This window comes from Lepisma saccharinum, chromosome 22 (genome assembly GCF_977018435.1).
Source record: "Lepisma saccharinum chromosome 22, izLepSacc3.1, whole genome shotgun sequence".
NCBI lineage: Eukaryota > Metazoa > Arthropoda > Insecta > Zygentoma > Lepismatidae > Lepisma > Lepisma saccharinum.
Window position 1 is genome coordinate 17972512 of NC_139250.1, and position 26838 is coordinate 17999349.

Consider the following 26838-nt stretch of genomic DNA (forward strand, 5'->3'; position numbering starts at 1 on the left):
CTCACTTCAGTAGCTGCTGCTCGCTGCACGACCTCACTTCAGTAGCTGCTGCTCGCTGCACGCACCCACTTCAGTAGCTGCTGCTCGCTGCACGCACCCACTTCAGCAGCTGCTGCTCGCTGCACGACCTCACTTCAGTAGCTGCTGCTCGCTGCACGACCTCACTTCAGTAGCTGCTGCTCGCTGCACGACCTCACTTCAGTAGCTGCTGCTCGCTGCACGCACCCACTTCAGCAGCTGCTGCTCGCTGCACGACCTCACTTCAGTAGCTGCTGCTCGCTGCACGACCTCACTTCAGTAGCTGATGCTCGCTGCACGACCTCACTTCAGTAGCTGCTGCTCGCTGCACGCACCCACTTCAGTAGCTGCTGCTCGCTGCACGCACCCACTTCAGCAGCTGCTGCTCGCTGCACGACCTCACTTCAGTAGCTGCTGCTCGCTGCACGACCTCACTTCAGTAGCTGCTGCTCGCTGCACGACCTCACTTCAGTAGCTGCTGCTCGCTGCACGCACCCACTTCAGTAGCTGCTGCTCGCTGCACGCACCCACTTCAGCAGCTGCTGCTCGCTGCACGACCTCACTTCAGTAGCTGCTGCTCGCTGCACGACCTCACTTCAGTAGCTGCTGCTCGCTGCACGACCTCACTTCAGTAGCTGCTGCTCGCTGCACGACCTCACTTCAGTAGCTGCTGCTCGCTGCACGACCTCACTTCAGTAGCTGCTGCTTCGCTGCACGACCTCAGTTCAGCATCTATGCTCGCTGCACGCACCCACTTCAGCAGCTGCTGCTCGCTGCACGACCTCACTTCAGTAGCTGCTGCTCGCTGCACGACCTCACTTCAGTAGCTGCTGCTCGCTGCACGACCTCACTTCAGTAGCTGCTGCTTCGCTGCACGACCTCAGTTCAGCATCTATGCTCGCTGCACGCACCCACTTCAGCAGCTGCTGCTCGCTGCACGCCCTCTTCTCAGCCACTGCTGCTGACTGCACGCCTCCACTTCAGCATCTGCTACTGTCTACATCCAAGCGCACCGATAGAACTATTGTTCTCCCACCTGCATTACCTTTACTTGAACAGCCCCATTCGACAGCAACACGTCGCTATGGGCATTGGTATTTCGCTAAACAGAGACCAAGCTCACCAATCACAGAATTTATCTGCAAAACTTTCGTGAGATTAGGACGTCTGTCTACAGCCAAATTAGCATTTACAACAGTACAAACAGCTTTCGTTAAGAGCCCAGCAGGCGTAAAGTTAGTACTCACCGGTGGTGGAATGATGAGGTAGGACTCAACTTTGTGGTCGGCCAAATAACTTTCCCTCTCTGCTCCCTGGCCGGCCTCCACCTGGAATCTGTCGTTCAGCTGCAACAGGGTGGCCTTGGTGATGTGGACGCGTCTGCCAATACAAGATAATGCACTTTTAGTACGAAGAAAACTTGTTCAGTCTCCATGCAAAATATGTATTTGAAACTATTCATGTAGTTATGCAGAGTCTTGTTGTAATGGTAATTTGGAAGTTATAGTGAGTTATATTAAGGTTATGCATCGTGAGCTCAGAGTGTGATTTTGGGTATTTCCTTTGCCCCCTAGAAATAGGGGTTGCTCTACAGTGTAAACAGATGAATGTCTTGCTTGGGATCAGTAGCGCCAAGACAATTAGTGGATTCCGGTAGATTGACTCGTGTCCACTTTTTACACAGATAGGTTAACCGGGAATAGATTAGGAATCCGAACAACCATGTTCTATCACTGGGTATCGATCCAGAGGTTCCTTGATAGCAATGTATCGACGTTACCTTGGGGAATTCCCTCTCTGGTTGCTATTTCTTACTCCTACGGAGAGGGAAACTGTATGTATACATCCTGTATAATAACCAGATGCTTCAAAAGTAGTTATTGGAACCCCCCCATTGGAAACGTTTCAAATACTACATTGTACACACACACACACACGAAACATTATTTATCGTAACGCAATCTTATTGATGCGTCGGGATCGAACTATAGACCCTGAATTGTCTCCTGGGTGGCGTAGCTATTCATCAATCATCTTGCAGATGGTTATCACTCGCTTGGCCTAAAGTATGATGGGCGAGAGGTTGCACTCGAGAAGAATGGCAAGAACTGACATGTACAATAAATGGGTTTTATACTCTTCACGACTGAATCGATATGGACGTATTTAGGGAAAGGACTTTACCTGCCTCTCGTCAGGATGTAGGATATTTCAACAGATCGTCCTCTCAATCATCTCCATTGTCACTGTCACATATCTGACCACCCTGTCAGAATTCACTCTCCTCACCCCTTGCGCTCGTATCTCCGATCCTATCACAATCTCGTTCACTCGCCAACTGTCCTCTCTCCCAACTCTCGAGTCAGTCACCTTACCTTTGAGTCAAAATCCTTATTGCGCATTCCTTTCTCTGCTTCCTGTTATGTTCAGGATAATTGTTACTTGTTACTTTTACCTAACGCCTTGGGTACGATACGTTATACATGTCATGCATTAAATTCACATACACATATTTTAACCCGTCATTTGTTAATAACTTGACGCAATCCAATTGGAAAAAAAAATTATGACGTGCTATTATAATAAAAGAAACTAACAGACCACACTAGCGCCATGCTTGTATTCGCGGCAAAATTATGTACTATTCCCCATAATTTAGTTGGCTTACTTTGCACAGTGGAGATTAGATGTGTTGAATTGGAAGCTTAACACTGGTAAATGTTAATTTCATGAAAGTTTCAAATGTTGTTGATTCCTTCGTATTGGCCTCACGATGTGTAGTATGTAGTATCGTATCATTCTATAGAATGATGGGATCAGAACCAGTCACTTCGCAATTAATTGCTGGGTGATGTAAGCTATTCATCATTCATCCTCTGATGAGAGCACTCGTCATTGGCATGACGAGTTAACGCTTAGAAATGCGAAAGGTACAAATAAGATTTAGGAACTAATCAACTAGAAAAGACAATGGTCACTCGTTGGGTTTTCTGAACCTTTGAACCTGAATCATGGCTGGGTTTAGGATAGTTACCTGTCTATCTGACGAATGAAGATAATTTCGAAGAATAAAATAAGCTAAGTCCTCTGTTGGCTTCTCTATCGGTTGACCAGCGCGTCGTCTCACTTTTGCTCCACTGTTCTCCTAAGCTCCTCTCCCTCCTCAATTCCAATCCAAAAGTCAGTCCCCTCTCAGCTTGTCTCACCTCTATCTTCCCTAGGCCATGGAGCTCTTCCTCCATGCCGAATCGTGTTTTTAATTGCCACTATGCAAACCGCTGACTCCATAGGCATAAGGAACTACCTGTTTCCTGAATAGCTCAGGAGGTTTGCATAGCACAACACTGTGCATTGTTTACATGCCTCAGAGGTTGAGACAACTGAGATAAACAAGTGAATGCTCTGGTCAACATGAAGCATTCAGAGAGGCTTTTAATATAAAATACAATCTTATGGATTGATACGGTATATTAAAGAGGCAGATAGTAAACAATTGTCAATGAGTTAACATGGGGTAACAGTGATATTTCATTTAAAAAAAGCAAGATTCTTTACTCGCGGTTTAGATTGATTCCCCTATCACATCTTGTATCTATACGTAGTTTTCAATGCACCTTGCTTGTGAACAAAATAGGGGCTATAGCAGTGGTTTTCTCAGTCTAGGATGAAGAAAGGCATGTCGTATCTCTGGTGCTCTTGGATTTCAGCCCAAGGACCCCCGGAAATAAATCCAGGGCATGAATAAGAAGGATTTTGCTTTTACTGTTGAGGTTTTCTGGTATTGCCTAACCTACTTACATGGTAATTGTACGTGCCTAGAAAATTCCAGCTCTTACATGAGTAGGTAGGGAAGGTTAGGTGGCTACTAAGATTTCTTTTTGTTACGTCATGCATCGAAGGGAGAGGATATGCTCTACTAAACGCACGGACTTGAAAATAGGCGTCTGGGCAGAATTGCACTGGTGCCACATATGGGAACAGCAAAGCGAGAGAGGGACAAAAGTCGCTGGTTCCCGCGCACTGTGTGGCAACGTCAACCGGGCTGCGTTGCCTAGTACGAGCGTCTCTCCGGGGCAATTATAACACCATTAAACCTTGTTTCCATGATATGAAACACTCAATATGCTGACCAAGGCAGAAATTTACTTTATTATAAAACAAACTAAACGTAACGTTTCAACCTTCTAGCAAGGTCCTCTTCAGACTCTGCACCAAGTACAAATGTATGCAACCAAGAAAAAGGAAAACAGAGAAGAGGAAGGGATTATCTACGAAGTGAAATGTAAAGAATGTCAGAGTGTGTACATAGGAGAAACGAAAAAGAGGCTGAAAGACAGGTTGAAACAACATAGGGATGATGTACGACTTAAGAGAGAGAGAAATGCGATATTTAAACACACGAGAGAAACAGGACATGACAGAGTGGGATGAGGCTAAGCAGGGAGAAGATAATACTAGTGAGAAAATGGAAGGAGGCCAAGGAAATAGAGAAGAAAGGTGAAGAAGACACAATGAACTGGAATTGGGGACTGAAGATAAACAAAGAATGGAGGGAGGTGTTAGAAAGAGTGGAAAGGACAAGAGAGAAAGAGGAGAGAAGAAGGAAGAAGAATGAAGGAAAAAGAGCGTGAGATAAAGAATCCAATCACATTCACTTTCAGGTAAAAGTACAGTTGATAAGGGAAAGCTACCTGCTAGAATGTTCCAGAACAACTTTCTAATAGTCTGGAGGGGAGTAATTTTTGTGTATATCGTTATGTTTTTGTACCTTGTTACATTTGTACTTGGTGCAGAGTCTGAAGAAAACCTTTCTAGAAGTTTGAAACGTTACGTTTAGTTTATGTTTTATAATAAAATACATTTCTGCCATGGTCAGCATATTGAGTTTTTCTCCAGGGCACTTTCGAGTCCCATTCGATACAGAGCTGGCGATCGTGTGAATTGAAAGTTTGTTACAGGCCCCAGAAATGGAGTCCCACAGTCCAGGACTGTACAACGAGATCCTTCATTCTCGTAAACCTCCGAACGCACGGTGTTGTGCTCCGACGTGGCAACAGCGCAAACTACTGCCACCCGCCTAATTTCATGGGCGTGCGTTTAGTGCGTGTGAAAAGTGAAACAGTGCTTCAGTACGTTTTGTTATAAAGTTGGATTTGTCTTCCTCTCCATGACACACTTTAGAGTGAAACAACAGCTGCGTGGATCAATAGTTATTTTTGCACTACGTGCCTGTGTTCTCTTCCCGGAGATTATACAGGAAAGCAGAGGACGTAATTTATATTCCAACAAACGCATTTCACCTATGCAATGTAAGTTCATGGAGGAGTGTGTCATCAGTTGTTTGTAGCACGTGCACTGAGAATAAACAACGAGTTATTGGTATTACCAGAGATATCCTTATCATAATATATACATCTCGAATGCTGACTAAAGGGATATCCAAGCAAGCATTATACTCCACACATCCTTTAAAAACTACTTTGTTGACTGGAATTTAAAAATATATTTTCCTGCGCATTTGTAGCAGTTGAGAATCCCGGTGGTTCAATCGGTAGAGCGTCTGAGTGTCATTCCGTTCGATTTCCTGGGTTGGAGATTTCATCCGGGAACTTTTCCAGCATTGGGTGGTTCTGGGGTTCACGCATCATCTAATAAATGGGTGCCTGGGAGCAACCATGGGGGTAAAGGCGACTGGAGCGTGGTGTTGATCATATCACCTTCCCAAATGTCGAGAGAGTGACCCACGTGCATTCACGGTATGTTGCAATGTGTAAGGGGCGTATTGTAACGTCATCACCTTGTAATCATAGGGTTCCGGGTACAATATTCATTGGAGGCATAAAGTAGTTCGTACCTCACTTTAAACTGTAGATACAGCCTCGATTAGCCTATGTATGTACAAAGTGGACTTAAATCGACATCTCGCACTGTGAACTCAAATCGACATCTCGCACTGTGGACTTAAATCGACTTCTCGCACTGTGGACTTAAATCGACTTCTCGCACTGTGGACTTAAATCGACTTCTCGCACTGTGGACTTAAATCGACTTCTCGCACTGTGGACTCAAATCGACAACTCGCACTGTGGAATTAAATCGACAACTCGCACTGTGGAATTAAATCGACAACTCGCACTGTGGAATTAAATCGACAACTCGCACTGTGGAATTAAATCGACATCTCGCACTGTGGACTCAAATCGACAATTCGCACTGTGGACTCAAATCGACAACTCGCACTGTGGACTCAAATCGACAACTCGCACTGTGGAATTAAATCGACAACTCGCACTGTGGAATTAAATCGACAACTCGCACTGTGGAATTAAATCGACAACTCGCACTGTGGAATTAAATCGACATCTCGCACTGTGGACTCAAATCGACAACTCGCACTGTGGACTCAAATCGACAACTCGCACTGTGGAATTAAATCGACAACTCGCACTGTGGAATTAAATCGACATCTCGCACTGTGGACTTAAATCGACATCTCGCACTGTGGAATTAAATCGACATCTCGCACTGTGGACTCAAATCGACAACTCGCACTGTGGAATTAAATCGACAACTCGCACTGTGGAATTAAATCGACATCTCGCACTGTGGACTTAAATCGACATCTCGCACTGTGGACTTAAATCGACATCTCGCACTGTGGACTTAAATCGACATCTCGCACTGTGGACTTAAATCGACATCTCGCACTGTGGACTTAAATCGACATCTCGCACTGTGGACTTAAATCGACATCTCGCACTGTGGACTTAAATCGACATCTCGCACTGTGGACTTAAATCGACATCTCGCACTGTGGACTTAAATCGACATCTCGCACTGTGGACTTAAATCGACAACTCGCACTGTGGAATTAAATCGACATCTCGCACTGTGGACTTAAATCGACATCTCGCACTGTGGACTTAAATCGACATCTCGCACTGTGGACTTAAATCGACATCTCGCACTGTGGACTTAAATCGACTTCTCGCACTGTGGACTCAAATCGACAACTCGCACTGTGGACTTAAATCGACATCTCGCACTGTGGACGTAAATCGACAACTCGCACTGTGGACTTAAATCGACAACTCGCACTGTGGAATTAAATCGACATCTCGCACTGTGGAATTAAATCGACATCTGGCACTGTGGAATTAAATCGACAACTCGCACTATGGAATTAAATCGACATCTCGCACTGTGGACTTAAATCGACAACTCGCACTGTGGAATTAAAACGAACACTCATACTCTTCTATGTTTCGGGGGACAATCTTACTGTATTTATAACAGTTGCTACTTGTACCTAGTAAATATGACATATGCTACATGCCTCTTAAGATTTAGGTGCTACTTGCATCTCCTAGGTAACGACAAGTGTAACGTGCACCAGCTAAAGATTAGGATATAATGTATCTGCATCTCTTAGATTGCGAAAGACTATATACAGGGACATACTTCCGTCAGGGAGCTAAATGCTCGGATGATGATGGCGTTGCTTCATCGTATGAATAGCACATGCCATTCGCACTCAAAGTTCTTTGAAAGCAGCATATTGTCTCTTCTGGAGGTGACGTCTAAATTATATGCCGAATTGGGAAGTACACTGTATCCTTGTGGCTACACCACTGGTAGTGTACGTTTGATTGATTGATTTGCTTCATGTTTACTTCGCTTTTATGCAACTTTTGGCTAATTGCGAAGATGGGGATGAGTGATGATATGATGAATGGACACTCACAAACACCCACGCCGGGAATCCAACCCGGGACTCCTGGCGTTGTAGCGCCATGTAGTGTACGTGTCTGGTCATACGAGTAATAGCTATATATACACATTTTGTTCAACGTATGTATAATTTTATGTATATAAGGTTGAGTGGAAGAAAAGGCTCCACAAGTCACAACTCTGTCATTTAAGACATTAAGAGTAAAAACTGTTACTTCTCCAGATGAGAACATGGCACCATCAACAACCCAGGTGCCTAACTCATTCCAAACGGCACATCTGCACTCCGGGAGAAACCGACGACGCAGACAAAGTCACAGAATATGCAACAGAAGAAGACGAGGCAGGCTCTTTCCTCGACTAAACTTGGAAGGGAATCTCCATTTTTCCAGCAAAGTCCTACCTCATCTTAATGAGTTTCAAAACTTCGTCCCCGAGATAGGAGGGAGATGTTTCTATAATGAGACACACACACCTCGTCCTTGCTTCCATGTACGAGCAAACACTCTACCTGCTCCATTCCACCGGGGCTCACTTCGGATCTCGTTAGACTTTCATTCTGAGCCACTTCAACTCCCCCCTAACACAATCCCTCCCGGAGTCTTGCTCCTGAATTTTCGATAAACACGAGCCTCAAACTTCGCAACATGCTGCATTTGACCTCGTCAAATGGCAACAGTTATTGCAGAGGCGAGGATTGAGGGAAATGCTAAGTTACTGCCAGTTCAGCACGGGGCTCGCGCGACTGTTCTTGTCTATTATTCACAGGTTTCTGTATTCTATTAAAACCTTCGCTACGAAGCACTCTTGCCATAGGCATTGGGTTTTAGAAACTGGTCAAAGTTCTTCCACAAGAGCAGTTTCACTAACCAATCTAGTATTTGAGACATAATTAACATTAATATCTCATCAAGGTGAGTTCTAATTAAGATTTCTAAGGTAGCAATGTCTATCTCAGTAACACAAACTTTTCCACTGCTAACGCAGAATACTAGGATTAGTATTCAAATATATAACTGATCAGAAGATTCAGCCCTATAACCAACACTTAGTTCAGTATTACAATCTAGTTAAATAAAATAATTCTTCTAGAAACTGCAAAACATTTTTTTAGCTTTGGTTACACATTACAGATAATTCAATGTTACACATATAGAACTTCATATGTTAAAATCAACAAGAATTATTAAGGAGTAAAAGAAGAAGAAAATGTACATACTGATCAATTGGCAGTTTCAGCTCATAATTCTGTTTCTCATTACAACACAGTCTATCAATAGAAAAGCAAGATACATATAAAGTAAACATAGTAAATTATTTGATAGGGTTAGGCTCGTTTCATATTTTGTCTTTAAAACAATGAAACTTTGACGTTAAGGTGCCTTTTCCAGTAGTCTTCTGTTTGGTAAATTCCATCCATAGATGAATGAATATAAATCCTGAAGCAAAATGCAAGGTATTTCTGCATTTACCCATTCATCACAAATCAACGGATGCCCAGTAGATATTCACAATATCCAGTTCAAATCCATTGACAATATACATTTTATATATCTTTTACATATATGAACACACCGAGTGCTCACTGAATTGCGACCACCACTCCGTACAGCAAGAAACGTCTCAGCAGCTGCTCTGATCACATGACCACCCCGACTGGAAGTATCGTGGTGAATGTATAGACTAAAATTGGTGGTGGTCAGGATTTGACGTCGTTCCAAAAGGGCATGATTGTGGGTGTCCGAGCATCATGTGCGGCAATAACCCATACAGCGACAGTGGTCGGATGCGCCCGTGCCAGTGTAGTAAAGAGAGTAGCAAGAAAACTGTGCAATGACCACTAAGAGGCAGAATTGCAAGCGTGTAGAGAAGGTGACACCGTGGGGGAGAGTCGAGTCTAACGGCTCACTTTCTTTCAAGAAAATATATTCTCCGTTGTCACTTTCTTAGAATTATACACTTTTCTGTTCTTATGATGTAGTGAGATTTTGTGACTTATATTGGTATCGTTTATTCTGGAGGTTATGAACATATTTATATTGTGAAGTTATGTTTCCGGGGACAAACTTATACAAAATCCACATCAAAGTTGTAGGTTCAGAAATAAGGTTAATATGGATATCGGAAATAGGATTTTGGTGCGTCGTAAATTCTTGTACAGTGGGACCCATGAGTATTATCGTGCAAATTATCCATCACCATGTTCTTGCACTTTATTTGACCCAATATGAGCTTCAAGAATTAAAAGAAAACCCGAAACAAGCTGTTGACAACTTCTGCAACAACATACATAAAAACCCATCGCTTAAAATACATAGGATATAAGAGAAAAATTAATGAAAATAGTCATGGACAATTTGCACGGCAATACTCATGGATCCCACTGTACGTATATAGTATCATGATATTGTTGCCGTAAGTGGCGTTGAAAAAATAAATTGTTAATTGATACAGATCTATCATTTTCAGTATCCATGGCATATAAAAAATGAATAAACAACAATATAACAATTAAAAATATAAAACTATTGCCATGTAACTGTAGAAACGACACATTTACATCATCATTATCAAGTTGTTAGGCCTTTTTTGGTATTTCTACAAGATTAATTGCCAAAATGTGGATGGTTGATGGAAATTATGGTTCTTGGAGCACTAGTACTCGAGCTATTTGCATCCATTACGTTGTGAGGAGACCAGTCATACACCGACAGCGTATGCGGCAGGGGTCGTCAATCAGGAGAAAGTATCCAGGTTGAAGCATTAAAGAAATGCATTCCTTTAATCGACTAAACAGATTAGAATTATCCGACACCAAAAATCTCCAGGTCATCAATACAATTTGAGGCTGAATAGCAAAGCAAAATATTGGCGCAGAGAGGATAGGCCTCCTGTAGCTCTAAATATCAAAGTCTTGGTAGCCTGCAAGGTGTGCCTCGGTAGCCTGCATCGTCGACGTCATCAGTGTTTCAAGGCCAATAGTATCACTGACAAGATACCATTCCACGCAGGTAAAACAACGGAATCGAAAAATCAGGAGAAATCCGGCTTGCTCGGTAGCTCAGTTGGCAGAGAAATGGCGCGGTATATCAGAGACCTGACTTTGAGTCCTCGTCAAGACTGCATTTTTCGATTGACATCCCACGTAACACAGATATTACTGAACAACAAGTCTTGGGCATTCTACATGTAACCTCAGTTAACAGCAGGCCCGTAGCCAGGCAGCCTTCAGCCCCCCCTCCCCACCTGGCACTGCCGTCAGCCCCCTTGACATTAGGTAAAACTATTTTGTATAATTTGTTTGCAGTCAAGAGTGAAAATGTAGACAGCAGATATTATTTTGCTCACAGCTTCGGTGAAGGATAAATTCACACAGCAGCAGCTATTACATTCTTTATCTGTACGTTCGCTGCCCCTGTTGCGACCTCCCGTTTAGACAAAAATCTGTGACTTCGATTTCATTGTCGTCAAAGGTCAACAACAATTTCCCACCGATTCCGGGCTCCGCCGCTGGGGTAATTGACTTACCGCCCCCTACCGCTACCGCGGCCCCGCCTTTATCTATAAAGTCCCTTTTTAAAGGCATGTTCGAAATTGGCTGAAGTCACCTGCCCCCAACACTATTTCTCACTGTTTTCCGCATTGACACATGAAGAAACAAAAATTTAAGGCTAAAAGTAAAGCTAAGAAGGTAACTTACCTCTTTTCTTCAAGGACAGGCATTGAAGGTCGAAGTTGTGGCTCAGGTAACCTTTTCTACACCTCGATTTTTCGCACTCTTCGAATGTTTTCGTTACAAAAATTAGTTCTTAATAAGAAACGATGTTTCTTAATAGCGCGAAAAGTATTTTTTTTAGATCTACGTGCTAGGAAACGTACGTTTTTCAATATTTCCATTCCTTATGTAACGTCAAACGTTTTTTTTCTTGTGCGATTTAAATATCTGTATCTTAAAAAGTAGTGTGGAGTGTGTAGTAAGGGATGATGTCAGTAGAAGTCAATTAACACTGCAAGAAATGTTTTAAAATATATAGATATATGTGGTTTTTGTATATATCTAAATTTTATGTAACTTAATGATCCCCCCACTCACATAATTTATCTCCATTTAACACTGTTAAACTTTTGAAAAATGAACTTGGTTTACAAGGCCCCCCTGATAACTCGTGAGCCCCCCTGCAGATCAATTCTAGCTATGGACCTGGATTTACCACTTATAGTTAACATAAGCAGTGTACTTATGTCATAAATCACAAAACACTGTTTTGCTGTTGTATTAGCAATCATCAAAGATATGCATTAACTTTCACTTCTGTATAACGTGTATCGAATTACACAAAACTTCTTGTTACATCTCTTTAACCGTTACGTCTCCATTCAATTGTTGACACCAACTCGTTGCTTAGCAATAACACAAAATACAATCAATTACGTTTACCCTGTCAAAGATGAATGAATTGACATTAACAATGGAATCAGTAACAACAAACTTAGCTTTCAGTCACAGCAAGTCTTAGCACAGCGCTTGGTGTACTCTTTACTGTGAACAAATTCCATCAGCAATTTTGCTTTCCATGTAATCTTTTAACCCCACACAGAAAGGTGGACTCGTATCAATACAGATCTAGAGCGAGTGAGTACTTCGGAAAGCCAACAGCTTATAACTTCACCATTACTGTGGCCTTGATATTGCTCCCCTTGTTCCAATATTAACTTGGTTAGCTTCGAAGCCAGCCTTTTAAAGTAAAGTACGGGAACCAAAACGCAATTCTCCAGCTGCTTGCTCGTGTACATTTTGCAGTTTCCTTTCCACTAATTAATACTTGGAAGCCTAAACAAGCGCGGCGCCCAATCTAATTAAATCCTGTCGGTGTGTAGTAGACGCACGGCATTGTAGCTTGTTAATTATACCCAGTTAACCTCAATTCTGGGAAAGACAAGGGAGTTACCTGCTATGGGGAACATTTAAAATATCAACACAAAAATTCCCACAGGGCTACAAGTTCACAATTGCAGTTGGACATAATGGATAATTTATGTTTGTGCTCTGTAGTAATAGCGTTACGAGTAACGGAAACTGTTACTCAATTGATTTTTGAAATAAGAAACTGTAACACAGTTAGTTACTCCTTGTAATGTGGAACGATAACTCAGCTTCTTCTTGAAATGAGAAACTATAACATAGTTGTTTCTTGAAATAAGAAGCTGTAACTAAGTTGTTTCTTGAAATAAGAAACTGTAACACAGTTGCTTCTTGAAATAAGAAGCTGTATCTCAGTTGCTTCTTGAAATAATAAGATGTAGCTCACGTCAGTTGCTTCTTGAAATGAAAAACTAACTCAGTTGCTTCTTGAAATTAAAAACTAACTCAGTTGCTTCTTGAAATGAAAAACTAACTCAGTTGCTCCTTGAAATGTGCATCAGTAACCCAGTTGCTCCTTGAAATGTGCATCAGTAACCCAGTTGCTTCTTGAAATAAGAAGCTGTAACACAGTTCCTTCTTGCAATGAGAAAGTGTATGTAACTCAGTTGCTTCTTGAACTAAAAAAAAAACTGTAGCAAAATTGCTTATTGAAATGAGAAACTGTAACACAGTTGTCTCTTGAAATTAGAAACTGTAATTCAGTTGTTTTCTGAAATGAGAAACTGTAATTCAGTTGTTTTCTGAAATGAGAAACTGTAATTCAGTTGCTTTCTGAAATGAGAAACTGTAATTCAGTTGTTTTCTGAAATGAGAAACTGTAATTCATTTGCTTTCTGAAATGAGAAACTGTAATTCATTTGCTTTCTGAAATTAGAAACTGTAATTCAGTTGCTTTCTGAAATGAGAAACTGTAATTCATTTGCTTTCTGAAATGAGAAACTGTAATTCATTTGCTTTCTGAAATTAGAAACTGTAATTCAGTTGCTTTCTGAAATGAGAAACTGTAATTCAGTTGCTTTCTGAAATGAGAAACTGTAATTCAGTTGCTTTCTCAAATGAGAAACTGTAATTCAGTTGCTTTCTCAAATGAGAAACTGTAATTCATTTGCTTTCTAAAATGAGAAACTGTAATTCAGTTGCTTTTTGAAATGAGAAACTGGAATTCGGTTGCTTTTTGAAATGAGAAACTGCAATTCAGTTGCATTTTGAAATGAAAAACTCAGTTGCTTCTCCAGGTTATGAGAGAAGATAATATAGTTACTTTTCTGTACATTTCAAACAAACTAGATCTCTGGCAATCCTTAACCTCAATGTTATTGCTGCAACAACATAAGTCTTCCATCTGTCAGTATCCTGGGCAAGATCAATCTACTTATGACCGTCCCTAGCAATTTCATTCAGGTCCCATCTTAACACTGGTATTCCACCTCGTATTGATCTTCCTACTTATGTCCTACCGTCAGATTTTCCAATACGAATTCTGTATACTCGAATATCCTTCCCCATTACATTTCAACAATTATTAATAAAATTATATATATATATATATATATATTTTTAAAAAAAGGAAATCTTGATATAAACATAGCTTTTTTGAGAGCAAGAAGGATTTACACGAACATGTGACACTTGCTCAAATATGTATTAATATTTCTGCTACTAATAAACTTTAATTACAACTGTAACATGTAGCTGTAACATGACCATAGTAGTCACATGAGCGCATAGGCATAGTACAGTAGAGGTTAAACTTTCAGTTGCTCAAAAATATTACAATTTTACTTATTATTATTATTAATCAGACTGTAGTTAAGTGGCAATATATTTCTAAGAATTACGAATGCAAATAATAACTCTACAATTACAAGAATATTGTGTTTACACCACCATTACAAAATTCATTCCCTGACACTGGCATGTGATATTGTGTGAAAGATCTCTTCAAGACCTATTCAACGACGTCTGAATCACTTCCATAGCTGATCTGATTGAGGAAATATTGCAAGGTAAAGTTAACAAGATTGTGAAATAATTGGTCAAAATCGCACATTTTGCAAGCTTGTAATTTCGGAAATACAAGAGATATGTGTCTGAAACTTTGCATAGATTCCTACTTCAGGTGGTTCTTCCACTATGCCAAGTTTCAAATGAATAAAAAAAATGTAAGGTTGAGAGCCTAGATTTAGAATGACCCCAAAACTTGCCTACCTGTACGATAAGTACTTCAGTGAATATGTTGAAAATATAGCTCAAGGTATTTACTTTAAGAGTAAAAAGGTTTTGTCCAACTAACCTATTTTGTTACTTTATCAATACTACTTTCTGAACGTGCCTCGTATATTCTCGAGCACAAAATTCCAGGTCATGTTATATTAAAGGTACCTATTCTACTGATAGTTAAGCAACAATTTTCTTACAGTTTCTGTGCAATGAAATATGAAAATTCACACTGTTGATTAAACATAACTACCCTGAAAATGCTTTCCCACATTTATAGCTATTAGTGAACAATTTTGTGTCACGGGTGGGAGAGATGAAACACTTCCTCGTCACTTAATAAGACATTTATTTTAATTTCCGTCAATTGTCAAATGACGAAAAATAGATTATTCTAGGACAAAGAAAGAAGGTAATTGGCCTTTGAATATTCTAGTGAAGTTCCGGGGGAAATTTAACCGTTAAAGGAGAAATTTATTGTTTTTTGGTGTCACGGGTGGAACACAATAGAAAACAAAAGCAAATCAAAAAGTTAAAATAACTGAGCAATATGTAAAATACCTTCTACCTTGTAACTTAATTATGTATAATACTTGAATTTTTATGCAAATGACAATTTTAGATTGTTTATTCACAAGGTAGGATGAAGTTTCAGCATTTAATTTAATTTTAAACTTATGAGATTCAGGGGCACTTTTTTACATGGAGTAACCCTAATATATTAAGCAACGGTTAACGTAAGCGAGTGAATTTTCAAAATTCAGTAACTCTCGACAGACTGATATTAAGTTTTTGATCATCCGCCGTACAGCCCGGACTTGGCTCCTTCTGATTTTCATCTGTTCACTCACATGAATAAGTGGCTAGGGGCACGGAACTTTGCTGACGATGAGGATCTTCAAAATGCTGTGACAGGTTGGTTTAATTCCCAGGAGGCCGAGTTTTATACAGAAGGAATTGGTAAGTTGGTTAAACGCTATGAAAAGTGCTTGAATTTATATGGCGACTATGTTGAAACATAGAGGACAGCTGTACCTTTTAGATGTAAAGTAAAAATTTGTTGTATCTATGCTGCTTTTTTTATTTACAGTCAGACGGCGGTTACTTTTCGAATGACCCTCGTATAATATATAATGTATACTATAAGACTGGATGGCACGGGCAAAGCATATGCCACTCATCACATAGTGCTTGCAATCCTATTACTTTGGATAATAACCGAATGCATGCATTGTCCATTTTCTCCTCGTGTGTGGTCAGTTTAGCCTCGTACACGCGGGATTCTCTGTACACGAACACAAACAATGTCTACTTTGCTTCGTGGATCAAGCAAATCCGGTAAAGCAAGCCATGTAATCTGCTTTGCCGAAGGCAAGCCCGAAAATCTGTTCGAACAACAGTGTTGGGAGGCCCTTGCCATGGTTAATTGAGAAATTAACATCATTGTCCCATTGAGTTGGGCTGGCAGTGGCCACACTGCCTCGGGAACATGTTTTTGTCCATGTTAGTCAAATTGGAATCGAGCTAAACGTTTCAGTAATGGCGACTTTTGTACTTTCGGAGTAATGTTCTGTCTTCCCTGGTACAAGATTTGGATGAAGAACTCGCTGCAAAGTCGTCCGAAACGAGAAGCTCCCGAGAATTATAGTTGCCACTCTTCCCGCCAAGTGTCAGCTCGAACGTCACCCATAGCGGTCTGGGCCGCAGGCGCGCAATACGAAATCAGAAGGCAGGAACAAACCAAGCATCATGTTTTCCACCTATTTGCTACTTAAATTGAAATGATATATTGTTACAATATTACCAAATACAGTGTTATCGATATAATGCTCAAGTAGCAACGAATTTTACATCATCTATTCAATAAACGTTGCTTCTACAAAGAAAAATTCCAATATGGCTGCGCAGAGCTACAGAGTGATGAAGCGTTAACTTGTCGCGTCCTTTAAATGCTTTCCTGTGCATACACTTTATCAAGTATGCCTTGTATGTATGCAAATGCTGTGATGTTGGCAAACATTTAAATGTACACACTGTTCCAACTATCTCTGGAGTAGACGAAGGAGAACAAGTCTCTGCGCAAGTAGTGACGCGAGACAGCTCCACCAATGAACACGCGAGACGATCGGGATTGCGTAGAGGGGGAAAGCAATTGCAGTTAAAAGCCTTCGCAGCAGCGTGTACTGCTTCGCTCTGCGCACTTGATTCCCCCCTTCTCTTCCGCTATGCGCGACCTTTCTCCAGCGATAACTGAGACAGGGTTATAAGTGTTGTGCTTGCTAGACAAAAATGCCTTCCTACGTTACAGTATTTTGTTCTACGACGCTTTTCAGCCACTTTGTGGTTAACCGCGGCGATGAAGATGAGTGATGATTTGAGGACATTAATTAAGAGACACAAGAAAGACTAACCGGATGTGGACATACAGTTTAAAATGGGATCCGAGCGACTGTACAATACATCTCCATCGGGATTCGAACTCGGGGTCTCTTGATTACGAGGCGACAACCTTTAACACCACTCAATCGGGGAAGACCCATTGCCCTCTTGTAAACAAGAAGATGCGGGTTTGGAATTCAGGTGTACGCATATTAATTCAGTGCAGTATATACCTGGACATAAGTGTGAAATTAAAACATTACGCGAATTGATTGACTGACTGACTGACCTGGTTTATTTTCCTTCGCTTTTCTGCCACCTTTGATTAATCGCGAAGATGAGGATGCGATGAAATAGATGAAGGGATACTCACAAAGAACACCTACGCCCACGCCGGGATTCGAACCGGGACCTCTGACGTCGTAGCACGTTGCGCTAACCACTCTGCCACTGAGGTCAGCAGATTTCTCCAAACTATTGCTAGTGAAAACCCCGCACCGTGGCCGTGCGATATAAGGTGTTATGCTTTGGGATACGACTACGGGACGAGTTCAGGTTCGAGTCTCCTAGGGGAAGCGTAACAACTTTTCTCCTGAGATTTCGGCCTGTGTATGGGACCACACACCATCGTGAGGAGATTGGGGAGCTACGAATGAGTTACTTATCACGGTCACGGAAACCTACAACAATGACTGGGGGTTCGTCGTGCTGACCACACGTCACCCCGTAACTGGTTGAATGATCACCCACCTCAGCTGTCGATAGGTAGGCCCGAGTCTTCAATAATAATTAGAGCCCGGAAGTTCAGGCATTTATTTTCGTTAAAATAGGCAGGCAAAAAGGAATTTATAATGTGGAAAATAGGCACTAAAAATGAAAAAAGGCAAAATAAACCGAAAAAAGGCACATTTGGAAGTCGCTTATTTTTATTTATAATTTCAGGCAAAATGTTAAAATCTACATTGGGAAGAGCATTTCAATTTTCTCCGTCTTGATTGCACATAACTACAAGGTGTTTTTTTAAGTTCTCAACATTCATTGATAGTCGTCTGTCAGAGAGAATGTTTTTCATAATAGAAAATGATCTTTCCACTTCGACAGAAGTTACTGGAGAATACATAAAACAAGCTAATGTAGCTGGACTCATTTCGGAAACAGCATTTTCACCTTTTAGAATATCACAAATTGTTTTCAATTGTTTCAGGTCCTCATTTGCACTCACTACCCGTTTGCACTTTTCCGCAACAGCTGACCCCTTTTCTCCTGGCACTTCCATCATCTGCTGCATAGATTCCTCGAAGATTTTCATGGATGCTACAAGAGTCTCACCTCTTTCTTCTAGCTTTGTAATTGTCTCTGGCAATGCACCATAATGTGCAAAAATAAACGACAGTTCATTCTTCAGTTCTGAATAGCACAGGAGTTTTTTTCACTCAACGAATTGAAGCTGCTTAATTTTCTGGAAGAGCATCGATCACCTCACTGATTTTTTCAAGGTTGTTAGCATAGTATATAGCTGCTGATATCCAGGTTCCCCATCTTGTCAAGACTGGTTGCGGAGGTAAACTAAGCTCGGGCGCAACTTCCTGAAATTTTCGGGTTCGAGAGGGAGATTTCAGAAATATCTTCTTTGTATTCGAAATCAACCTGTCCACTTCTGGGTGCAACACTCTAACATCTTCGGCGATTCTGTGCATTGCGTGGGCTACACATGTGATATGAAGCATGTTCGGAAAGAGAAATTTCAATCTATGGCAGCCATCTTCATATAGGGAGCTGCATCACTGATAAAAAGTAACATGTCATCATGATGTACACCATATGGCCAGAGCAGAAGTAGGGAATTTGAGAGTAACTGAGCTATTGACGAACCATTGGCTCTCTCTAGTTGTTCTGACGTGAGAAGAAATGACGAGGATTCTACGCATGTTGGTTTCATATTTCCTATGATGACGTTGGCCATGTAGCGTCCCATAGCGTCAGTAGTTTCATCTATTGAAATCCAGATCTTCTTTCCACCAACTTCAGCACGAATTCTTTGCAGAGCTTCTTCGTAGCAGACGCTTAAATATGTTTTCCGCAGCGTAGATTCCGACGGCACGGTTTCTTTAGTGTATTTCTCCAGGACTTTTCCTCAGTGACTTGTTTTCCACTTTCCAGAAAGGTATTCCTGCTTCCATGAAAGCTTTGCACAGTTCAAGAGAAAACTGAGATTGCCTGTTGGATGAAGTGCCCACTGTTCAAATTAGGGATATCTTCTTCAGTCCGATCATAATTCTGCAGATTTATTTTTTGCTGTTGACACATGCTGAGATATAAAGTATTTTTTCTCATGGTTGATTGTTTTTTCACATATCTTGCAGAGAAGAATAGTACCGTCTGTCGAAAATGTGCTTTCACCAAATTCACGCACGTAACCACGCACACTAAATATAAGCAATGATGACAACTACACGATCCTTTCCCTCCAAAGTGCAGAACTAAACTAAATATAGAGAACTTGATTTTGGGGTCCATGCAAAGGCCCTTGGGCATTAGTGTTGTTCCTTGCCAATAACCTCCTGACATGGACGCTGGACATGATGACGTAATTGTGCAGGTGTTCTGCAACAGGTTTTCAGCAGTCAATCATGCACAAGGAAATGTTAACCGAAAGGCAATATCCTAAATCAGCATGAAATACTTTTTCTCACACTTTTATCCTTCAGCAATGTTGAAACATACCTCAGTTCAATATTACTTAAATAAGGCGAAAATTATTCACATAATAAACGAAAGAAAAATAAATGCCAACAACGTTTTTTTGGGAGAAAACTAATTTATATACACATTTTTTTAAAGAAATTGTCAAATTTCATTGAAAAAAGGCAAAAAGGCATTATAATTAAAAATAGGCAGTCGGGTCCCAAATAGGCAAAATAGGCAAAATGAAAAGGCTTCTAAAACATTCGAAACAACATAAAAAACTTATGTCCGGAAACATTTTATCAATATATGCAGTAGATAAAAAGAGGCATCTTGCCAAACTTCCGGGCTCTAATAATAATAATAATAATGATAATAATAATAATAATAATAATAATACGTATTGCTAGTGAAACCTCAACAGATTTCGAGAGCACAGACTCATCCACAACTGCAAAGAACAATTCTATGACGCTGAACATATTCTCTAGCATAAAACGATATGTTTACGAAAGCAAATTCTGAGTCACGACCTATTTTTTTCTTTTTATGAATTTCTACTAGGAAGATGTTCCAACCCAAATGAAATGAGGGAAAAACATCCCAGTTTCTTATGAGGAACGTAGTACATCAACCGAGTTATATCAAAATAATGCTTATTGAATTAGTCTTGGAGGGCAGAAGTCACAAGGATATGCTTTTAAATAAATGATTGGATTACAGAATTAATGGAATTCTAGGAGAAAGAATTCAGAGATTGAGACTCTGGGGAAACAGAATGAGAACAACCTGATTTCAATGGGAGGGTGAGTGGTAAGAAGAAGAATTCCTGGCTTTTAACGAAAATGGTAAAAGAAGACATCTTATTAAAGTGGGAAGTGAATCAGGCCTTTCCATGGAGAAAACCGTATTTCCATAATCGAGATAAGCGGGTTTTCTCATAAAATTGCAAATGCATGCGAGGAACAGGATATCTTTCTTCTTCTCTCTCTTTTCCCGGATTTCCATGAAAATGAAATTCGAAGTACAGGATTTTTTCTTTTTTTTTCGTGAGGAGAAAAGCGCAACTTCATAGTACCCGTGTTTGCAACGTTAGGTGAGGTCTATTGCACTTCAGGGGTGATGGGAGTTTCCTCCAGCAGGTGTAATGGTGCGTTAATTGATTGATTTGTTGTCTTTAAGTTCAGTATATGCACAAGAAGGCTAATCGGGGCTGGACCTACAGTTTAAAGTGGGATACGAACCACTGTGTCTCCACCGGGTATCGAACCCAGGACTCCTTGATTATAAGGCGACGACGCTATCACTGCGCCATCGGGGAGGCCCTAATGGTGCGTTAAGAAGTAAAAAATGCTGTGGGAAGAAAGCGCCCCACACAGGCTTCTCACTTCACAAACGCGACCGACGAAGCCCCCTGCCTGGCTCACTGCCTCCCATTGAACTCTATATAACTGGAAGGACTGCTTTACGGCGCAAAAGTGAAGGCATTCTCTCGCTTAGTTACGCCAAGGAAGTGTGGAAGAAACGCTTAAGCAGCCGAATTTTTCTATGGCGGCTAATGCATTTTTACGACTGATTATGTACGAAATAAGCCATAATATATGACAAAAACTTACACTGAGTACGTCACTGTAGTCACACACCACGGGATTTAAGATTAATATAACAATATCAATGTCTCTTTAAAAAACTTCCTGGTAAAAGTAGATTAATATTGAGAATTCCGCAGCTGTTGTCCACATCGTGTTACAACTTGGCACAATATTATTGTTGATATCAGAGCAACCCTCTGAGCACGACTGGGTTGAAAACAACAAAGAAATATTAGGAAGAAAAGAAATATGCAGCTTTAATACACGCATCCATATTTACTTATAAGTGCGACACTACATGGAAATGTCCGCTCATTCTGTGTTCCAGCTGAGGGCATTAAACTATTGAGAACTGTGCAAATGCACGAAAAGATATTAATAATTAAAACGTATGGAATAGATTGAAAGGTACACGTGTATGCACAGAAACTTCGATCTTACTCTGTGTTGAGTGAGACTAAATTTTGGTTTCGTTATAAATGCATATATTTTGGACACCTTAATTCTTCCTTTTACTGTTCGACCGAGATAGACAATTATATAAATTTAACACATATGTTGGTTAAATTTCATAAAATGAGAAAAGGTGAAGGACATGGCAAGGAAGCTACATCTAACAAAACGCAAAAACGAAATCTAGACAGGCACGCGCCTTTTTCGGCTAGCACTTAAGGATGCGCTTGGATAAATCTTAACCACAAGTAAAATTGCATCGTCAATCCGAACTATAATTTATGATAGCATGCAATAATAACACCAGCATTGATTAAAGTAATATTATTAGGTTTGAACATATATTTATAAAAGAAATCCAATTGGTTATTATACAAAGTTTAATCACTTGCGACAGTGTATGAATCACGTGGCTGCAAACACATTCGAAAGCTTTCGCTATAACATTTAATTACAGTCATCAACTTTTAATAACTATATCTAGGCGTAGTATACACATATGTTTTTTTTAATTTGAATATAAAATTTTGGGTGTGTCAGCCCTTAGGCTATTTTGCACCCGTCACGTTATACGGGGTCCAGCCTCTTACCATAAATAAAATAACATAATTGTAATGTAGTGTTAATAACAGATTAAAAATATTCTGACTTTCGTTAAAAGCTGAGGCTGTAAAAGGATCACTCAGCACACATAAGGACAGGACAACACACAGAATTATACTGGCCATAGGGCCAGTCGCCAGAGCCACGTTTGTCTGCAAAATGCAGTCCAGAGTGCTGCGTGGAAGTGAGGTTGACAATTGGGTGTACTACGTGGAAGTGAGCTTGACAATTGGGTGTACTACGTGGAAGTGAGCTTGACAATTGGGTGTACTACGTGGAAGTGAGCTTGACAATTGGGTGTACTACGTGGAAGCGAGCTTGACATTTGGGTGTACTACGTGGAAGTGAGCTTGACAATTGGGTGTACTACGTGGAAGTGAGCTTGACAATTGGGTGTACTACGTGGAAGTGAGCTTGACAATTGGGTGTACTACGTGGAAGTGAGCTTGACAATTGGGTGTACTACGTGGAAGTGAGCTTGACAATTGGGTGTACTACGTGGAAGTGAGCTTGACAATTGGGTGTACTACGTGGAAGTGAGCTTGACAATTGGGTGTACTACGTGGAAGTGAGGTTGACAATTGGGTGTAGTACGTGGAAGTGAGCTTGACAATTGGGTGTACTACATGGAAGTGAGGTTGACAATTGGGTGTACTACGTGGAAGTGAGCTTGACAATTGGGTGTACTACGTGGAAGTGAGCTTGACAATTGGGTGTACTACGTGCAAGGTCACCCCTTTACACATATTTTAAGAATGAAACCGGAAAAAAATTATACCCCCAGGCAATTATCTACACGATTTGTACATCCAAATGCCCAACACAACCGTACCATGCTCAACCACACTTAAGACTGGATAAATTGTTCGAAAAAACACATGCCAACTATTAATAGCGAGGAAGCACTTAATAAGACATTCACTTATAGCACTGAATGCATGGTTAAATTATGTTTATTTTTACCCTATTCGAAAGCAAAAAAGAGAGTAAATACGCATTAGCTTATGGGATTACCACGTTTTCTTCCCACGTTCGCTGGAGGAACTAATCACTTCACTTTTCGTCGCCGATCAGCGTTGCAGCGAGCGTTCCAATTATATACAGTTCAATGCTCCCTCCATTCAGCCCCTCTCGCAACGCTGCAGCCACTGTGCGAATTAAGCTTTTTGCTTTGGGGGGGGGGGTGCCCTCTTAGTGACGTATTGTTGATTTTATTTTGGAAGGTAGGTTTTTGTGTGGGGCAGATCTTCATTTTCCATCCACAAAATTATGACCGCCTTGTATAAATAGCTAGCTGATTACCCGGCGTTGCCCGCGTATTTATTTATCCCAATCTTGTATTAGACAGGAAAATAATGAATTCTAACTATAGTGTAAAGTGTAACTCATTTTAAATGTGATTGTAAATGTCACCAATTAGCTTAGCGACTCCGAAAACTATGGATTCGACACTAATCTAGGTCATGTGTGGGTGGCATTTTATTTTCACCCCCCATGCCGATAGGTAATGAACTTGGAGTTGAACCGAATTGGGAGTGTCACGAAAACTATGGATTCCATTCGCAACGCAGCCTGAATGTTAGACAACCCGAGAAACACTATCGTTGTGCGGATTGCATAGAATCACGGATGTCTGCTTGCGCGGAATTTAATATCGGTGGTTCTCAATTATTTTTACATGTCACCCCTTCCCACCACCCCTAGGGGTGCCATGGGTTTCTTACCCCCCACAGTATTTATTTCCAGGTTACAAGTGATACGCGTACGAAGTTTGGTTGAAATCGCTCCAGGCGTTCAAGAGTTATTGTTGAACACACACACACATATACACACATGCATCCATCCATGGGGACCCTGACCTCTACCAGGCGCGTCCCTCGGGTGGCGGATGAGGGATTCCACCAGATATGGTGGGGTGGTCCGAATATATAATAAGGACCCGTGGACCAACAGGGAGCCCAGTGCCTGGGGGCTTAATACTGGGCCACCCTCTCTCTAGGGGTTAAAATATAGAGAGCCGGCCCGGAGGGCGAAGACCAACGGTTCCAGAGGCGGAAGAGGATCATAGAGAAAATCCCAACGGCAATGGAAGCGGAAGAGTTACGACCTTAGTGGCCAATATGAGCCACTAAGAAGCGGATTGGATATCTCCGTCAAATATCCAAAACCAACTGCTGCCTTGCATGGGTGTGGGAGCACCAAAGAATATGGGAGAAAACCCTGAAAATAAAAATCAGCCTGGTCGTTGGGCTAATCCCCCACACCAGACTAAAACTAGCGGATTCAGAGAAATAAAGGTAGCCTCGGAAAGGATGGATTTTAGTAAAAGACGACAAGCAAGGAAATGGAATATCCGAATTGGAACTTGGAATATTAAAACAATTAATGGAAAAGAAGTGGAGATTGTAGGAGAAATGGAAAAGTATAAACTAGCAGTACTAGGACTAAGTGAAGTAAGGAAGAAAGGCAGTGGTATAATGAGCCTTGAAAGAGGATATGTGCTGAGATATGTTGGAGTAGGTAGAGGAAGAAGAGCTAAGGAGGGAGTTGGAATAATAGTTAATGAGCAAATGGAAGAAAGGGTGGAATCATGGGAACCAGTGAATTCAAGGATAATAGTAGTTAGACTGGAAATGGAAGAAAGAATAACAATAATACAAGTTTATGCCCCGACAAATGATCAGGACATATTGGAGAAAGAAGTTTTCTATACTCAATTACAAAGAGTAGTGAATAAAGAGAATGAAGAGAACAGGAAGGTAATATTGATGGGAGATCTTAATGGTAGAATTGGAAACAATAAGATGAGGTCACATGGTTGTATGGGACCATATGGAGGGGAAAATGTGATAAATGAAAATGGACAAAGATTAATAGAATTCTGTGTAGAGAACCAATTGCTACAGGGATACTCCTTTTTCCAGCATAATAAAATTCATAAAATCACTTATGAAGCTGAGGGAAGGGAGGCAAAGAGTATAATAGACTACATAATTTACGCAAGAGCACTTCGATATGCCTTTATGGATGTGAAGGTAATTCGAGGTGCTGAATTGAGTACTGACCACAGACTACAAATAGCTATAACAAGATTTAAGAGGAATAATAGAGAAAGAGATAGGAAGTTTGAAAAGATACAAGTAAAGCAGCTGGCAAAGGAAGAGAAGAGAAAACAGTATAAGGAACTAGTAGAAGAAAAATTGAATGAATTGGAAATAAGAGGAATGGAAATTGACAGTATGTGGGAAAAATTTAAGGAAGTGATACTGTATGCAGCAATTGAAGTATGTGGCAAAGTTAGGGTGAATACAAAAAAGGAAAAGAACTAATTGGTGGACGGATGAAGTAAAGAGGAAAGTGAAAGAGAAAAAGAAAGCATGGAAGAATTACCTAGAATTATGATCAGAGGAACATAGGTTAATATATGTGCAAAAAAGAAATGAGAGTAAATTGGCTGTAGAGGAGGCAAAGCGAAAATCATGGGAGAAGTTTGGAAATGATATTGAACAAAGTTTTGTAGAACATAGAAAGCAGTTCTGGAATATGGTCAAAAGTCTGAAAGGAAAATGGGGAAAAGCAGCAAGAGCTATAAGAAATAAGGAAAATGTACTAGTCATGGGAAGGGAGAATGTGATGGAGGAATGGAGAAAATACTATGAAGAAAAGTTCAAGGATAGGACAAATGAGCAAGAACAAGATGAGGAACAGGAACAGGAGGAGGATGAGAGAATAAGAAACAGAGAAGAGGAGGAGCATGCAGAAGAAGATATGATGATAACAGAGAATGAAGTGAGAGAAGTAATTAAACGGATACGAATTGGGAAAGCATCAGGATGGGATGGAATAGCACCAGAACTTATAAAATATGGAGGCCCAAGAATGGCTGAAATACTACTGAATATATTAAGGGGAGTATGGAGAACTAAGACTATACCAGAAGAGTGGAAAAGGAACATAATTGTGCCAGTACACAAGAAAGGGAGTAATAAGGTATGTGATAATTATAGAGCAATATGTCTATCATCAGTGGTATATAAGATGTATACGAATATATTGGAAAGGAGGCTGAGAAAAATCATAGGGGGAAAACTTGAAGAGGAACAAGCTGGATTTAGACCTGGGAGACAGACTCAAGATCACATTTTTATATTAAGAACAATGATGGGGAAAATGCTGGACAAAAATAAAAGAATATACTTAGCATTTCTAGACTTGAAAGCGGCATTTGACTCGGTA

At 40.7% G+C, this 26838-nt stretch overlaps 1 protein-coding gene across 2 annotated transcripts in view; it reads right to left on the reverse strand.

The window, feature by feature from the left end:
- Ac76E (adenylate cyclase type 2 Ac76E) overlaps positions 1–26838 on the reverse strand; it is a 943073-nt gene that overhangs the window by 150990 nt on the left and 765245 nt on the right. For both annotated transcript variants that reach the window (XR_014443972.1, XM_083143984.1), the window contains exon 11: positions 1266–1398. Coding sequence is in view for 1 of the 2 variants with exons in the window: in XM_083143984.1 (XP_083000110.1) it covers positions 1266–1398 (133 nt within the window). In the remaining variant the exon portion in view is untranslated. The remainder of the gene's footprint in view (positions 1–1265; positions 1399–26838) is intronic.